Raw genomic sequence first — 18,806 nt, forward strand, 5'->3', positions numbered from 1 at the left:
ACTGTGGTCTAATTGGAACGTTTTACTCGCTCTACAGGAGAAGCACCATCGAAAGCTACCAGTGGTCGAGAACTACACGTTATCGGGTCTGTATCCGAACACGGTGTACTACGTGTGGCTGGCAGCGAAGAGTCAGAGAGGAGAAGGAGCAACGACGATCCCGCATCCGGTTCGCACGAAACCGTTCGGTAAGCAGAAAAGCAAACGATCCAGCGGATGAAGCGAAAAGAAAGGTGTGAGTTCACGCAGCGAGGAGTGCCGAGACACAGAGGTCGATTCGCGATCGGCCGACAGGACGAGACGGATTTTCCTACTAAGGGCGTACAGAGACACAAAAGTTTGTCCCACCGAGAAATCCCGAGGGAGGGGGAATGGGATGCCCTCGTAATCGTTACGGGCACGATCGCGAATCCGCCTGGCACATGCAGGTAGGAGGTGCTGTAGCGCTAGACGCTCCCGCAAAATGTAGCGTAAGCTATATATCCAAACCCCCGCGACAACCTTGAGAAGTTACCAGTCCAAAAATCGAGGCAAAACATCCATATCCGCACCGTGCGGATTACCATTGATCGCGACGCGGGGAGGAATGAGGGGGAAACAGAAAAGAAAGACGGAAGATAGAGAGTATCGTTGACAAACCCGTGATGAAGTGTGGGAGAGTGAGAATGATTGCATGCAAGTTGCAAATAAGAAAGCCGTTTTGGATGCCACTTTATATATATATCTATATATATATACGTACATATCATACATATAAATTGCACTAAGCACTGCATCGATATATGTGTGCATTTTGGGCACCTCTTTTCATTCTCGATAACGTATGGTTTATACACGTCCGTTCTTCAGTTTTTTCGTTGTCTCGTTTTATACCTTTACGTAAAGCAAAAAAAAAAAAAATGAAAGAAAGAAAGAAAGAAAGGCGCACGTGGTCGACGCGCGGGCTCGAGCTCCGTGTGCGCGAGTTGACCGCCTCGTCTCGGACGAGATTTCTGTTCTCTAATCACGTAATTTTTTTCGACTGTTCAAGGATCGACTCATGAGTTTTGTTTCCTTGAGTGATTCAACCCTGTCTGAACACCTTGACCGTTACCGGTCACGTTAAATGTTTTCAGTTTGATCCCCCTTGGAGTCAGTCAAGGTTCGAACGTGTTGGCTCGTCTTCGAAGCTCACCGAGTCCGCGTCGGATCGATCGCTCGCGAGAATTCGTTCGAGCAATTAACTAGTTGTAAATGATATACCTCGATAGAGGAGAACATGTAGATTCGAGATGAAACGAGTATCAAATTCTCGCGAAAACCTTTCGATCCATGGGACTCGGGACCGAAGCGTTATACGCTACCGATCGTTCGGTGACTGACGATCCTCCCTGACCCTTTTGTTTCACGTTTTCTTTCTCCTCCCCCCTATAACTGAGTGTTATACAGCCCCCGGGGCTCCGCCTCGCAATGTAAGCGGACAAGCGATCAGCCCGACCTCCATATTGGTAACGTGGGAACCCCCGCCTGCCGAACATTCGAACGGGAGGATCGCGTACTACAAGCTGCAGGTCGTCGAGAGCGGACGCTCCGACTCGGAGGCGAGGGTTATCAAACTGAATGACACGCAATTCGTGTTGGACGAATTGAAAAAATGGACCGAGTACCGGATTTGGGTATTGGCCGGGACCAGCGTAGGTGACGGACCGCCGAGTTATCCGATCTCGGTCAGAACTCACGAGGACGGTATGTATCACTGACATGCTCATTTTAACGTTCCTTTTCTACGTTTACTTCAGGCCGTCGAAGAGTGGCGCGCGAATTTCGTCTCGTATTTTTGCGAACCGTTGCCCCCCCCCCCCCCCCCCCCCCCCCCAGAAAGAGAACAGGAGCGTGCTCTCTGCCGTGTACATATAAACCGTAGTTTTCCGGGCGTTCAGTCGAAACGATGGCTCCGCGTAAAACTTCGAGCGCCACGCTTCGCGTATTTAAAGATACTCTTGCGAAAGGCGACGTATTCGCGATAAAAAAAAAAACAGAACAAAGTTCGTCGCGCAAGAGCCAAAAATATAAAAGCCCGCCAAAAATCAGTCCGAAAGATGATCGCGCGATTTCCAGTGCGGGTTGCGATGACACGCCCTGTGTTCTCTCTCGTGACCGGTTAAACATTCTCGTTCGGTTTTCCCCGTTTAAATTCCACCGATACCACGTGTATTAAATGTATTTTCGATTTCAGATTCCGCTAACGTCTCTTCGAACCTGTCTCTTCCTAACTGACACTCAATACTCTATCCCTCTTTACGAGTCTCTGTTTCATTTTTTTCTCTCTATTTCTCTTTCTCTTTCGCTCTCTCTCTCTCTATCTCTAATTCTCTTCTCTGAGCTCTATCTTCTATCATCGACAATGGTTTTTTGTTTTTGTTTCTCCTATGTTTCCGTTTACATTACATTGTTATCGCTGTGTATTCTATTCCATTCAGATTTTCTTTCGTTGAATCGTATATACTGTATTGTATTTGTATTGTACAGAATACGTAAAGCTTTCCCTATCTCTCAGGCCACTTTTACGTTTCAGTTCACGCTTTCGAGAAACGGAACTGTCAATGTCACCCTCACCGCGCGACTACGCCGTGAATACACGGGCCCGCGGAAACTCGCGAACCTTTTTTTCGATCGTCGTGAAAATATTGATTTTTGTCGCGCGAACGAAACTTTTGAACGCGCGCTACGGTTTTTCCGTGTTTCTCTCCTTTAACGCTGGTCCATCATCGCTCTCCTATCGCTTCTCTGGCCCCAAACCCCAACGACTCCACCCCCCAAATTTTTTGTGGACGCGCGGGAGCCGCGGCACCTACGCGACGTGACGGGAAACCATGTTGGCCTCTACTTTTTTGGCTGGCGAGATTTTATATTTTTGGAATTTTTGCTACAACGAATGTCCACGCATTATTCTATGTTCCCAGAACACCTCCCCAGAAAATCCTCTGTCTATCTCTCCGCCCGCTCCGTTAGTGGTGTCCCAGAAATTTTTTCCAGGTGCACGCAGCCACGGATTTTTCAGAAGCTGATAACCAATTTTTGAGCTCAGCTATGTTTATCCCTCAACCGAACAGAAATAGAAAAAAAAAACGAAAAAAGAACAGAAGTACGATCAAACCAAACAAAAAAAAAAAACGTATTTTCTATCTGTTTTTACAGGGCCTAATTGCAACATTCCCTTTGTCCGTTGCCGTTGGTTTTTTTAACAAGCCCCCGACCCTCTAACCCACTCGGAACCACCCCACTTTTGAAACTTGGATGCCCAATTTTAACACGCTGACTAATACTTTAATTATACTCACTCACGTGTTTTTGTCTTTCCTTAAAGCATTTGCAGGAGGATGATCCAGGTTTTGAACAGCTAGTTTTTAAGATTTATTCGCACCTAACGTATTATATCGACTGTCTAATGATATGTACTCATTCACACTCAATGTTCTTTCTGGTGGTTACCGTGGTTACGTCTGTAAAGATGTTTCGTTTCTCTCTTTAGTTCGTTCACTCACTCTTGCCACGTGTAATGAAGATAGAGACCAAGCTGTCCGTCCCCCGATTCCACAATCGCTGGCAGTATTTCCGCTCGTTTCGAAAGGGGCAGGGGCGAAAGATTTATGAAAAACATTTATGGGTCGCGAGCTTTCGCGCGAAATTGCAACTTTGATCGGTCGCAAAAGAATTTATCGGTCGGAAATAATGACTGCGAACGAGGGCGGCAGCTTGCCAATAAAACGCTTACGTATATATATGAAAACTATAGCGTATGTACCACACACAGAAAAAAAAATTATATATATAAAACGCACTTTCTTTCACTATATACATATAATATGTATATACATATATATATATACATACCAAAATACCTTATGTGTATATATATATGTATATATACATGTATATACACACTTCTACATATCTCTGATATATAAGGCTCTTCTGTCTTTAGTTAAGATTTAGTTCTACCTATTGTTTGCACATGTTTAGAGCATGCCTTCGTTTGTTTAACGATTCCTCGATTTCACCATATACTCTCACTTTCCCGGAGATCATTGTCTCGAGACCCCCCTACACTCCCCTTTTTCTGAACCCTTTGAATCCGTTCCGGAACCCGTTTTCCCGACACCCCCTGAAAAAAAAGCAAAGAAAAAAACGAAAAAAAGAAGCCCGTCGAGCTACGTCGAGTCTGCCTAACCGTCACCCTGAACAATAAAGTGCGTTAACTCCCCAACCACCCCCGATATCCGATGAATGGCATGCCGATGCACGAAGAAATTTTGCTTTTCGTTTCGACTCCTCCTTCCCTGTCCTACGACCCACCCCTATTCGGCACCGTCTCGCCCGCGGTTGCCATTCCGACAGAGTCCCCGCATGGTCACCATTTTTTTCGTTTTTCTCTCAACCCCTTCTCTCGACCATCCACACACACGACCGTTCTCGACTAATCGGCTCAACGAGACGACACGCGACGGACAAGGCCGAGAGAAAAAGGTTCTCGCCTCGAGCGGAACGATACGGGATTAATCGTATCGGCGCGAACAGATCGACGCGGGATATATTTTTTTTACTCTCTCACATTCTCTGTCTCTCGGCGATTCGTGGACACGCGGTCGTACGACACGCATACACACACAGAGGGGAGGATCTAGGTGGTTGTCGTTTTACCGGGGGACACGGGGAGGAAAAACAAACGTGTAGCGATCGCGAGGAGACAGTCGGACGGGAACGGCAGCTCTTTTGTCTTGAAAAATAATCGAAGACCTTGGTTGGACGCGAAATCGGAATCATTTGTTGCGAGGAGCATTGTGAAGGCATCATTGTCGGGGAAAAAGTCGTACGAACGCGTCTCTAACGACGTTCCCTCGAACCTTTTGCACTCGGCACCACGGAACGCCCAGGATCCTCTTTCGTTTCACCCCCCACCCACACCCTGTCCGCCGAACTCCCCAGTTCCTCCCACGCATTGTCCCGTTTACGGACCGACCGATCCCCCAGCCTGTCCACCCTCTAAGAGCAGACTCGGCAAAGCGAGGCGGAACGATAAAAAGCACTGCTGAAAGCACCCTGCCGTGTAAGCTCGCACATTGTCAAGCACAAAAGTTCACCGTCGTATATACGTATATACTCGTTCGTTAATGTTATTGTCGCCGCTAGTACCACCACTATTATATTATAATTAAATCACTCTAAACGTATTATCGATCCTCTCTCTCTCTCTATTTATATATACATATATATATATATCTATATTCACGTATTCTTTCGGTATAAGTGTGTGCACGGGGCACCGGTAAATAGTATTGTATTGTATTTTTTTTTTCCATTTTTTTTTTCTCACGGGCACCATTCTTTTGATTCGCACCCACCACGCACGCATGTAAAGTCGCACACGCGTGTCGCGCACGATGAGAAAAACGGATACGAGGAAGGAGGGACGACTAGTATCCACGGCACCTACGCACAGAGTCACACCGCGGGCAAACGCACGCCTTTTGCCATGTGTGTATATGTATATATATATATATACACACACCATGCACCACTTGAAAAGCACCCCTTCGCTTCGAATAAACAGCCTAAAAGCACACACCGCCGTGCACGTATGCACGTAGCTCGTGTGCGTGGGTGAGGAATGTGTGTATTATACGCGCGCCCGTATTTACGAAAGCCGTCTCGTGCGTACGCGCGCGAGCGACTATATACGTGCGCGACCCCCGGTATATATATATATATATTTACTCGCTAGATGCTTCTCGCGTATCCGATAGTTTCGCGTTCTATCTACACACGCGCCAGCTAATCGTAGTGTTGTGTCGTGACTCGCGAGATGCGAGTATATATCGTGCACCAGCACTGAAAGCACACCCCCCTAAACTGTCGATCGTCGTGCAAACCAGATGTTGCGCCTTCTCGTGGTGATCTCGAGCTGATCCCTGAACGCGGTAAATACATCGAAAATATATTCTCACGGGCTACCGATGATAATACGTATATAGGGATCGTACATGAATCGAGATCACGACGAATTGGTGCGTGCGTGAATGCGTGAGCGAGTGCGTAAGAAGAGTACGGGGATGCGAGAGCGAACGACGAAGGACGACGACGCGTCAGGTTAACCGTTGGGTTGACACGAGGAACATTTATGTCTATATATTATATACAACGCGAACGATGCTCGAGGAACCGTCGCGCAACAATCGGTGAAATATATAATCGTTGTCGAGCGCGTATATATGTACCTCGTACGCGGCAACGATCCGAGGGGGTGGGCTATGAGCAAGCGGAAACCGCGCCGCGTGAAGGGTTGGATGGGGGCGCCGCGGGGCTGGGGAATAGGAAATACCGCGGGACGTTTACTTCGAAACATTTGAATACCAATATCCATATACGATTTTCTTCATTAATCTCTTCATCCATTCATTCGATACGGCCACGAGTTCGTGGCAAACTGGCAAAAGGTATTTCGGTATCGACGCGGAGAACCCGCCGTCGGTGGGATTCGCTTATACCGTCAAGAGACTTCGATCATTTATCTCTGTTTTGAATATTCCACGATGGAGAAAGAGAGAGAATCTCTCTGCATAAACTTTTCAATGTAAGCGAAACCCATCGGACGGGGATGGAAACGGGCGGTCTCCTCGTATTCCGCCCGGACGTTCTTCTCCGCTCGTATCGAATACACCGGACAGATCATTAATACGGGATTTCGTTAATTTTTTTACACTCACCAAATTCGTTGGAATGATATCACACCATAACCAGCCCTTCTCTATATTATCTTATACGTGCACCCCTCGTTCTCTGCATGCAAGACACACCGACCTATTTCTCCATCTTCTGCCTCTGTAAGTTACATCATCGTATATTTGATATTCAATTACTATTTTTACTCGATATGTATCATATAATACGTTCTTTACATATACATATTACATATACCTACCGTATTATATATACATATACATATATTATTTATACGTATTACATTTTCGTATCGTGTATATTTGATACTTATTCTATATATATTATATATATTCTCCTAGGTATCTAGAAAGAGTATATTACACTTGTATGTGTATGTATATTTTGCGTTTGTACTTGAATCTCGAAACGACTTGCGGTTTTCAAGTCGCAACGTTTCTTTCATTCTTTTACGTAGTTTGAAACGTCAATTTGTCGATCGATTTGCGATCATTAACAAAACCCCTAGAACCCTCTTTCTTTTACTATCGATCACCGAATCGTCGTTTCCATAATTCCTCACGTTTCGCATGCGACCCCCCTCCTCTAGACTCCCTTGGTTCGACCCCGTCAACCGCATCGACGGAACCAACAAACGGGAACAAACCAAAAAAAAAGAAAACAAAAACGGGGATCCGATTATCTCACGTATCGGGCGAACCCTAGGCCCGACCCGATTTAAACGACACGCTTCAATTTCGCGACCACATCTACGTGCGTTATTTTGCGAAAGAATTTTGTGATTTTTGCGTGGGTGAATGCGCGGGTGGATGCTGCCGGCGAAACAAAAAAGGGAGCGAGAAAGGGAGACGGAAATATATATATATTTTTTTTTTTTCGTCACCGCACTCGACAGAGGATCTCCGTCTCTCTCTGCCCCTCTCTCAACCGAACAATCCTCCAGGATATAGTTATCAGATTTTTTATATCGAGCTAACGTTTTTTGCGGGTGACTTTTTGGAGTTGCGAAAAAAAAAAGGAACATCAAAGAGGAACAAGAATTTTTCCCCTCGAAGACACACACTTTTCCATCTTTCACCGACTTACATCCCCCTGTCTTCTATTCGTGAACATTTTTGCGTACGTATCACGAGTCGCATACGGGAATATATTTTTTTCTTCCATTCACTCGAACGAGACAACACGTAGCAGCAACAGAAGGAAGATCCCATTCGGTTGACACAGGATCCTCGAGCCCACACACGTGTCCAGACTCCCGTCTCACTACTTATGGTTTTATCCTTCCTGGCTTTATTTTTCAGTAGACATTTTATCATAGGTCTTCCCTCTCGACGCCTCGTGCCGCGAGGGAAAGAATACAGGCGCGCTTATCATTCAATGTGTCTCTTCTCGTCGTTTAGGCTCGTTTTCGTCCCATGTCGGAAAATCATTTCGGTTTCGAACCACCCGCGTAAATAGGAACCGGGTGAAGAAGTCTTTCTCTCGACGGCAGGGGGCAGGTGGACATGAGCCTTTAGTTATTTCATATTTGGAGTAGTGATTGCGCATGCCAAAAAAAAAAAAAAAAAGATATTCTCACATCTCCCGCCTCTCTGCGACCAACTGCAACCGAGGACCAAGCGATATTTTTCTATTTAACGATCGATTCGAAAGAGAAATTTTGTCCACCGACAATTCTCGGCAGAGCGATAAAAAATATTACGAACAGTGCAGAGGGTACGATTGGAATCGAGCGCGTGGAAAGGGAGGGAAAGGAACGAACGAGTGATTGCGCGTGTGCGTGCATTACAAGAAATACAGACAAGAGATTCATATATGTGTTTTTTTTCCGTCCAAGTCGAGGCAAAAGTAATAATATAAACCGTAAAAGAAAAAAAAAAGAGAACGAATATTGACGTTGATAATAAGCAGTAGTATGCTACCCACTGATATGCCTAAACATATTGAATATCTTAATAATTCTATTCAATATACGTGCGAATTTGACACGAATTTTTACGAGTTTTTTTTCCCACTTTTTTGGCGACTTTTGGGGCGCAGCTGAAAAAAGTGAGTATCCCTTAGCTAACGTCTCGAGTTGTGCCATGAATTTTACTTCCTATTTAATGATTTTCTCTATATTTTTTCATTTTTGTCCGTCTCTTTCGTATATATCGTCCTTTTTTTAGTCTCGTCTTTTTTTTTTATATATATATATATATACGTCTTCGTACTTTTCTAAGAGACCATTTAAGAGATGCGATTTTTTTCCCCCGTGTTTTTGTTGCTGTGCAGAGCCGGCAAGCAGAAACGAAAATCGGAACGCCAGACGCCTTTTTTTCGCGGTTGAGATAACCAAAACGCTGCGACTACGCGCTCGCCCGAAATTTGTTTTTTGCGCTGCGTAGCGAATTTTTTTGTGGGTGTGATATGTGATGTATATTTATTAATTACCGTTAATAGAATTATCGAGGATTCAAGCGGGGGTGAGATTTCGCCGACCGAGCGAAAACTACTCGCCGCGAGAGCAGCAGTCGTGTTTGGCTTTTCTTTGTCGTAATATTTTTCCTTGCAACGCAAATGTTTTATTTCGCAAAACTATATAATACGTAGAGAGTTGCAGTTCATTGTTCTCCGTACGAATTTATCTAGGTACATATTAGTCGACGCTGAACTTTCGTTTCTTTTCTCCTGCCACTGGTTTTTTCGTTATCTACGTTTTTCTTGTGCGATGCCGATAAACATTTCCGGCGCCGGATACTGGACCGTCCATGAAACGCATTATTTACATCGCCAATCAGAATCTGCGTGAAATTTCGATTTTAAATTCGATAAAAAAAAACAGTAGAACGGAGAAGAAAGCTTCCGAAAAAAAAGTCATCGTATACCAGGGTTCGAAAGCTCGTCGAAGAGAATAGAAAGTAGAGAAAAATAAAAGCAGTAACGACAACGGTCGGAATTGATACGAACGATATTTTGCGACAAATTATCCGATGCGGCTTGTCGATGTGGGGTAACTGTAAATACACGAAGGATACGTTTTGTTACCCTTGCACGTTTATCGAGAAGAAAAAAAAAACACGAATGCACGATTCTGTTGGCACAATTTTCATCCACACCCAGCACCATTGAACGTAGATTGCACATATGTCGATGTTATATACTATACATATGTGTACTATATTTATTTATATATATTTATATATAGTATATTTATACATATGTATAAAATTGCTTCGTTTCGTCATGGACTCTCCAATATTGCCGTAGCATTATCGTCCAACGTAACCGTCGCGCTTGCATCTCGATGATGTATTTATACGGGCGCTCATACATTCGCGTTCTCAAACCGAATGCAGAATAAAAACATGCATTATTGGTATTCAAATGGAGGATTATCGTGCCGTAGGGACGTAGAGCATGAGGTACCACGTACCTCGTAATATTGTTTGTACGTCGTTTTGTCCGTGTGTGATTGGTGGCATGTACATACTCTCCATTACGTTTTCTTTATTTATACACCCTACGATGGTTTCCATTCGTTTACATTTCACCCATCCCGTTTGTTTCACGTACACCCGTTACTTTCTTTTCTTCCTCTATCATTTCATCAATTCACGACGACAATTCTGATTTTATCGAACCTTTTGCTCTGATTTCACATTTCTGTTCCGAGTGACGAACGTCCGACAGCACGACACTGTTCATCGACAAATCGGTATCATCTATATTACACTTTCTCTGGTATTAACACTGATATTTCCTTTGATTCACCTTCAATTGCGACGAAAGTATTTATTGTTCTTTATTTTCAGACAGACCGAACATCCTATGTTCTCTCACTTCGTTGAGTTCGACTTAATTTTTACGTTTCTTTTCCAGATTTTTTGTACCCGATTATGATATTATTTGATCCCCCTTCACGTATGATTGCGACCATACAACGTGTACATGGGCGTGTGACTGTGGGTGTGATCATTAGCTGAGAATAAAGGGCGCGCGTTAATTATATGTTGCGTTCCAGTGCCGGGAGATCCTCAAGACGTCAAAGCAACGCCGATCAATTCTACCGCGGTACACGTCGAATGGAAACCCCCGAAATCGAAAGAACAGAACGGTGTTATACGTGGTTATCATATACACGTCCAGGAAGTAAGGGAAGAGGTCGGTTGAATTGACGTGAAAGAACGTAGATATAATGGCACTCGAGAGTGTCTCGAGCGAGGGCCTTAATTTCGATTCTGTTGTCCTAGGGAAAGGATCTCCTGAACGAACCAATACGACGGGACGTTCACGATGACGGTGTGCTGGAAGTGAATATCACCGGTTTGCAACCGGACACAACGTATTCGGTGCAAGTGGCTGCTCTGACAAGAAAAGGGGACGGCGATCGTTCGCCGCCGGTTCACGTCAGAACGCCTGGAGGCGTGCCTAACAGGCCCCAGGTCAACGTGAAGTACGTCGAATTCTGATTGCCACTGTACTCTTGGCTGGGGTGAGGGACAGAAATGATCACGGTTTTTAAATTAAAATGTTTTTAGAGTTCTGACAAAAGCGCCCGACGTGCTCGAGCTGGAATGGGAGCAGCCAACGCAAACGTACGGCAGTCTGTTGGGTTACAGGATAAGATACGGGATTAAAAATCAAACGCTCAAGGAAGAATTCATTCAAGGGACTCGTCTGCGCACCTACAAAATCAAGGACCTTGGTAAGCCATCTATATAGTTGTTGCAAGCGTGTCGTTCATTCTTGATTTTCGAGTATCAATCAATGGACTGGAGATTTGATCGTTCATTGAAATCGCAGTGGAACGAGGGGTGGACTACGAATTCCGAGTCGCCGGACAGAACGAGATTGGCTTCGGGCAAGAAACCGTGAGATACTGGTTCAGTCCCGAAGGTGAACCCACCGGCTCGCCGACGAATCTCTCGTACTTCTTTCAAACACCGGACACGGTGTGTGTGACGTGGGACAAGCCTCACAGACAGCACAGAAACGGTCAGATAATTGGTTACGACGTGCAGTTCAACAAGAAGAACGACCACTCGACGACCATCGACAGAAACACGACCAAGACCAGGGCGGTTTTTACGAACCTCGAGGAGAACACGGAGTACATGTTCCACGTGAGAGCGCACACGTCGAAGGGCAGTGGCCCGTACTCGGAGAAGATCACGATAATAACGGAGAAGGACATCGGCCGTGCGCCGATGTTCGTAAAAGCGGTGGCCACGTCGGACACGAGCGTGGAGGTTTGGTGGGAGCCGGTGCCGAATCGTGGAAAAATCGTCGGCTATCAGATCTTCTACACGACAACCCCCGTGGAAATCTGGAGAAGTTCACTCAGTACGCGATCACAGTGGCAGCCAAATACAAAACTGGTCTGGGTAGGCTTAGCGAGAAAGTAACCGTGAAAGTGAAACCGGAGGACGTGCCGTTGAAACTGAGAGCACCAGACTCGTCGACCCATTCCATGACTCTATCCTGGACACCGCCTATAAGACTGAACCCGAAGAAGTACAAAGTATCCTTCGACGCGGTCAAGAAATTCGTAGACTCCCAGGGTATCACGCAGACGCAGATTGTTCCTCGTAGACAGATCGAATTAGATCCTAGCATGACGAGCACTATGATAAACGAACTGCAGCCGTTCACCACGTACAACGTGAACGTCAGCGCGGTGCCACGAGACGGACAGTACAGACCGCCCGCGAAAATCACAGTCACCACGCAAATGGCTGCGCCCAAACCTATGGTGAAGCCGGACTTTTACGGGGTGGTGAACGGGGAGGAGATTCAGGTGATTTTACCGCAGGCCTCCGAGGAGTACGGACCGATCTCGCACTACTATCTGATCGTTGTGCCGGAGGACAAGTCGATGGCCGACAAGCAACCGGACGAATTGACGGAGGACATGATTACGGGCAAGGGCGCCAAACAGGAAAGAGAGAACGCCCCTTATGTCGCGGCCAAATTCCCGCACAGGGATATACCGTACACGTTCCACTTGGGCAGCGGGGACATATACGAGGGCTATGAAAATCGAAAACTCGAGAAGAACAAGCGGTATCGGATCTTCGTGCGCGCGGTCGTCGACACACCGAGAAAGGTAAGTCGAGAAAACTTTGAAGGAATATTGAACCAGGATGGGGGTTACTTCACGTGAAATTTTACCGTGTAGCATCTGTACACCTCGTCACCGTTCTCCGAGTACCTGTCCCTCGATATGAGGGAGGTGCCGCCGGGTGAACCACCGCGACGTCCTAACCCCAATACTCCGGTGGACGGAAATCCGGAAGTGTCCGTGAAAACAAGCGGTCAAGAACCTGGAATGGTGTGGGTGGTTGGTCCGATAATAGCGGCGTTGATGGTCAGCGTGTTTCTCGTGCTCCTGTTTGTTATCAAGAAGTAAGTACCGTGGATACATTTTACGAGAAGTTACACTCGACAGATAGAGGAGAAGAGGCTCTTGAAATTGTAGGTTGTTCGACGTCGATAGGTCGATTACTTTCCGAGAGATCCGTTAGATTTTCCATGTTAATTTTGACGATATAAATGATGGTACCGTTGTAAGAGATAAATAACTCTTGTTGGACATTTATGGACCTCAAATTCAATTTCTTTGCGATTAAATGTTCAGTTTAATGGGTGTCCCAACCACATGTACTTGCGTTCCTGGTAGCGTTAAAACGGCGAATCGTATAATTCGTGATATTTTTACCATCGTTTCAGACGACGACAACCATGCAAAGCACCGGACCAAGCGGCTGTAACGCGACCATTGATGGCCGCCGACATTAGCTCGAACCACGCACCTTCCGATCCAGTCGAGATGCGTCGTCTGATCTTCAAAACGCCTGCGATGATCTCTCACCCGCCGATCGACATCAGCGACCTAGGAAATCACATCGAATCCTTGAAATCGAACGACAATGTGAAGTTCAGCCAGGAGTACGAATCCATCGAACCCGGGCAACAGTTCACTTGGGACCACTCGAACTTGGAAGTGAACGTGTCGAAGAATCGTTACGCGAACGTAATCGCATACGACCATTCGAGGGCGATCCTTCAAACGATCGACGGTATAACTGGCACGGACTACATAAACGCGAACTACTGCGACGGTTATAGGAAACAAAACGCGTACGTGGCCACGCAAGGACCGCTTCAGGAGACATTCGGTGATTTCTGGCGAATGTGCTGGGAGCTAAGATCGAGCACCATCGTGATGATGACGAAACTGGAGGAAAGGACCAGGATAAAGTGCGATCAGTATTGGCCGGGAAGAGGAACCGAGACGTACGGTCTGATGACGGTGACGATCACCGACGTGCAAGAATTGGCGACCTATTGCATCAGAACGTTCCAGGTGTCTCGAGCTGGATATTCCGAGAGACGGGAGATCAAACAGCTACAGTTCACCGCCTGGCCCGATCACGGTGTACCTGAACATCCCGCTCCGTTCTTACAGTTCCTGCGTAGAGTGAAGTCCCTGAATCTGCCCGATAGCGGCCCGTTGATCGTCCACTGTAGCGCCGGCGTCGGTAGAACCGGTTGTTTCATCGTCATAGATTCGATGATTGAGAGGATCAAGCACGAGAAGATGATCGACATATACGGCCACGTGACGTGTCTGCGCGCCCAGAGGAACTACATGGTGCAGACCGAGGATCAGTACATATTCATTCACGACGCGCTCTACGAGACGATAATCTGCGGCAACACCGAGGTGCCTGCTAGAAACTTGCATTCCCATATACAGAAGCTCACGCAACCGGAGATGGATAATATAACCGGCATGGAGCTGGAATTCAAGAAACTCTCGAATATTAAAGTGGACTCGTCGCGGTTTATATCGGCGAATCTGCCCTGCAACAAGCACAAGAATAGGCTGGTACACATACTGCCGTACGAGTGTACCAGAGTGTGTCTGCAACCGCAGCGGAACATCGAGGGGTCCGATTACATAAACGCAAGCCTGATCGATGGTTATCGTTACCGAGGTGCCTACATAGCGACTCAGGGTCCACTCTGCGACACCACCGACGACTTCTGGCGGATGCTGTGGGAGCACAACTCGACGATCGTGGTCATGCTGACGAAGTTAAAGGAGATGGGCAGAGAGAAGTGCCATCAGTACTGGCCGTCGGACAGATCGATTCGTTACCAGTGCTTCGTCGTCGATCCCATCGCCGAGTACAATATGCCGCAGTATATTTTAAGGGAGTTCAAAGTGACGGACGCTCGGGACGGCGCGAGCCGCACCGTCAGACAATTCCAGTTCACAGACTGGCCGGAACAGGGTGTCCCGAAGGCCGGTGACGGATTCATCGACTTCATAGGGCAGGTGCACAAAACGAAGGAGCAGTTCGGCCAGGACGGTCCGATAACGGTGCACTGTAGCGCGGGTGTCGGCAGAACGGGTGTCTTTATCACGCTCAGCATCGTGCTGGAACGGATGCAGTACGAAGGGGTCGTCGACATCTTCCAAACGGTCAGAATACTTCGAACGCAACGCCCGGCGATGGTTCAAACCGAGGTTCGTTCATTACGACTATTATGTACATTCAGTTATTATCGGTTAAAGGCATTTAACGCTAGCGAAAACGTTCCAGTGACTGGTTCACGAAACATTGTTCGTATGGTAGTTTGATGATTTTCTGAAAATATTATGGAAAAAAACAATTGTCGTTTGTTCTTGCAGGACCAATATCAGTTCTGCTACCGTGCCAGTTTGGAATACTTAGGTTCGTTCGATCATTACGCCAACTGACAACCCGACACGCGCGTGGAAAGGGAATCGACGAGAGACAGAAGGGATCGTCAGAGAAACGAGAGGGAGGTGGGAGAACGAGCGAAAATACGACGTGTCTAGTACAATGAAGTACTCGAGAATTTATTGTGTGAAACGAACGAGGAGAGTAGACTGTACTATGATTCCGGGGGCGTAACGTACTATACTACTACCTTCCATGGACAAATACAGTAGAAAGGCGATAACTTACTATCTTCTTGGGCAACTAACGTAGCAGCCAAGTATCTTAGTCAATGGTGTTTTGCAGAAGTCTCGAGCATGCGGAGGACGTTAAGTTTCTTCTCGCGGCATCGTAAGTGCTGAATTCAATTTTATCCGAGGTTCCCGATCGACTTAGCCGGGACCAGACTGCCGCCAGTTCTTAGTGACGTACAGCTCGTAAATCGTAGAAAAACAATCATATCCGTAGAAATATTATTTCCTGAAATTTCTTTTACCGGTTACGAATGAAATTTAACGGGAAAGACGTAACAAAAAAAAAGAAATAGTAGAAGCAAGAAAGTGCCGACTCGTACGTTTTCGGACTGAAGATAGATCGAGATTCGCGCTCGAAACGAAGAGATATTCGGGAAAAATCATGATCGAACGTTTGTTCGTTTGAAACATATCCAACCCGCCATCGCGCGAGACACCTTGCGATTGCGCTTTTTCCGAGTCGCTCGAAAACTTATGGTTGCTTAGATGAGCTAAAAGTCTGACCGAGGATCGTTGTTGCGATCGTCTGCCTCGCGATCGGTAAACCGTATACGCGCGTGACACTTTGGCGCGATACGAAACAAAAAAAAAAAAAGAAAAACACATCAAAAAAGTTCAAACTTTCCTATACCTTGGAATAATAAGTGCTTCCATTTTCTGTGGGGAACGCAATGTCTGACAGCGAGCGACACAAACACAATACAACACATACACGCGTGAAGCTTACGCCCTCGTGGCCGTGTTGAAATTAGGATAATCGAGAGCAGACCGTGGCACGTTCTTCGAAAAAAGAAAGAAGAAACGAAAAGAAGAAAACAACAGTACTTATCGATGCGACGAAAGGTATATTCCGGTACAGAAAAATTGCAAGGATATCTGTAATAAGTGTTGCGAGACAAGAGAGAATGACGTGAATTTCCGCTCACTGACGAGAAAATTACCGTACTGCCAAATCGACAATTATTCATGCTGAGCCCATTACGCACGATAGGGATCTTCTCATTACCTACTGTAATTTATAAGTAGATCGTAAGCGATTGTTTTAAGATTAGGGTATAAGGCGATGCCATTAGAGGGAGAGAGAATAAATATGGAAATTCGGTGTTTGAATGATGGAAGAATGAAAGGAAACGGTGCCTATATTCAATTGAAATGCACAAAAAAAGCAGTGTTGTGCAGGGTTTCTATGAGAACTAATTTAAACTAGAGAGAAACGCTGTATGTCGGATTTGCGTACTGTTCCCCCGAGCCCTCGACACCCTCGTGTACAAAGTTCCACACCACCGTAGGCTTCTACCTCGACGACTTTTACGATTCTCCCGGTTATTCGAGCTAACTGTTCGTCCCAACTTCGATCATTCCTGGCTCGGTTCGCGCAACAAGCTGAGTTACCCCCATCCTACCATTCCTCCGTGCTGGAGATTAAACTTGTTTGTGCGGTATAATTTATCAGGCGCTGGTAGTTTATAATCGGAGGGAGCCAGAGGTCCTTAGAATCAACGAATCTCGCGACTAGCAGAATCTCAACCACACCCAGCACAGTTAATGCCAAATCATTGCCGAAGACCAGCGGTAAAATGACCGAATATCGGTATCCCGCGTGTTATATATCCTTTTTGATAACGAATAGAAACTTTCGACGTATATTAATTGTATATTGTAATTCGAGGAGTTACAAAACAAAGTTCGTAGTCTATGAAGACAATAAGCATGTGCTCGTTTGTATATCTTCTATATTTCGAAAAATCTTCATCGTATTGTTCGGTATAGAGCCGTTCTATCACTGTTCGATAGGGTAGAACGTAAAATTCTATTTACTAAAGTATTGTAAGTATATGATATATGATAACGAGGTGTACTCTCTCCTGTGAACGGGAAAACGATCTTCTACACGGTTTTCGGCATTCATTTGGCAACGATCGTACGATACACACGCGCACGCACTCGTTATAGAAAAAGTCAGTATTAATTTTGCACATTCGATTTTTTACATTTCCGAGCTATCGAATCGAGCGTTTAAAATGTTTCCCCTCTTCATTTCATAGTGGTTCGAGGGTCAGGAATTGTGACTAAGTGTACATAAATGCACCGTCTGTCATTAGCAGCATTATATAAATATATAAATATAAATAAATGAATAAATATATATATATGAAATGTTTTATCCGGAATGCACGTTGTTACGTATTCGTAAGATTTCGTTCTAACGCTTCTTATTTTTAATGTATATGTACTTTGATACTGCCTTTTTTAACTTTTTGTACAAGGTTTATTTTCGTTCTTCTGCACGAGGGTTTTGCGTGCACAGATATTTTTTACACGAGATTTACATTGACGACTTTTTACGTGCCCCATTGTTTCCGTATTATTTTATTTCATGTTGTAAGACTGAAGGCCATAGTGTCTAATCTATTAATACGTATTTGTCAGTGCTTGTGAAAGTAGTTAAACAGCTTGAACATCGTTAAATGATAAATTGCTTAAAAAATCATTGTATCTCATTGTCCATTCGAACTTCGTGACACCGTTCTACAAGTTTCGGTCGCGGTGCACATTGATCGATCGAATTAGTCCAGTTGGTATCGATTCTCATTCATTTTTTTTAATTATACGCGACAACAATCGATTCCCGACGATTCTTTGAAATAAACTGGCCTTTGGTGTGAGCACAGAAGAGTTACACGCGAAAACGATTGACCCCCTCCCCTTTTACTTCCATTAACATTTTAACACCCACCACACGATTCCCGTGCACGTTACAACCTTTTGTCGAGGGGAAACTGTGTGCTATTATTGAAAGAGTACAATTGGTAATAGACACTCACCGGAATCAAACTCGAATGCATTTGTTTTTAAAGTATCGATAACATTTACTACGTAACGTTTACCACGGGCCTTTCTTTGGTCGTTAACAAGGCTGAGAAACAAAAATTGAAGGTTTATCAAGAAGATAACACTCCTCGAAACGATAATAAGAAACTGTTCAGAAAGATTTTGCTCTAGGAAACGAATTCTTTGCCTGTAGATATCTCTGCCATTTCGGCGTTAGTTGCTCGACCAATTCGATTTTTATCCATGCATATTTGAACAACTGACAAAA

General features: G+C 45.4%; 1 protein-coding gene across 1 annotated transcript in view; it reads left to right on the forward strand.

The window, feature by feature from the left end:
• The window catches only part of LOC107193920 (tyrosine-protein phosphatase Lar), a 193,593-nt gene extending 177,669 nt beyond the window's left edge, over window positions 1-15,924 (forward strand). Inside the window, exons 11-20 of the mRNA XM_015583459.1 lie at window positions 38-188; window positions 1,429-1,725; window positions 10,721-10,860; window positions 10,950-11,152; window positions 11,238-11,404; window positions 11,503-11,948; window positions 12,035-12,805; window positions 12,878-13,104; window positions 13,429-15,235; window positions 15,401-15,924. Coding sequence (XP_015438945.1) covers window positions 38-188; window positions 1,429-1,725; window positions 10,721-10,860; window positions 10,950-11,152; window positions 11,238-11,404; window positions 11,503-11,948; window positions 12,035-12,805; window positions 12,878-13,104; window positions 13,429-15,235; window positions 15,401-15,469 — 4,278 coding nt within the window. The 3' untranslated portion in view covers window positions 15,470-15,924. The remainder of the gene's footprint in view (window positions 1-37; window positions 189-1,428; window positions 1,726-10,720; window positions 10,861-10,949; window positions 11,153-11,237; window positions 11,405-11,502; window positions 11,949-12,034; window positions 12,806-12,877; window positions 13,105-13,428; window positions 15,236-15,400) is intronic.
• The last annotated feature ends 2,882 nt before the right edge of the window (window positions 15,925-18,806 follow it).

The sequence above is a fragment of the Dufourea novaeangliae genome, unplaced genomic scaffold (genome assembly GCF_001272555.1).
Source record: "Dufourea novaeangliae isolate 0120121106 unplaced genomic scaffold, ASM127255v1 scaffold21, whole genome shotgun sequence".
In the NCBI taxonomy this organism is placed as follows: domain Eukaryota; kingdom Metazoa; phylum Arthropoda; class Insecta; order Hymenoptera; family Halictidae; genus Dufourea; species Dufourea novaeangliae.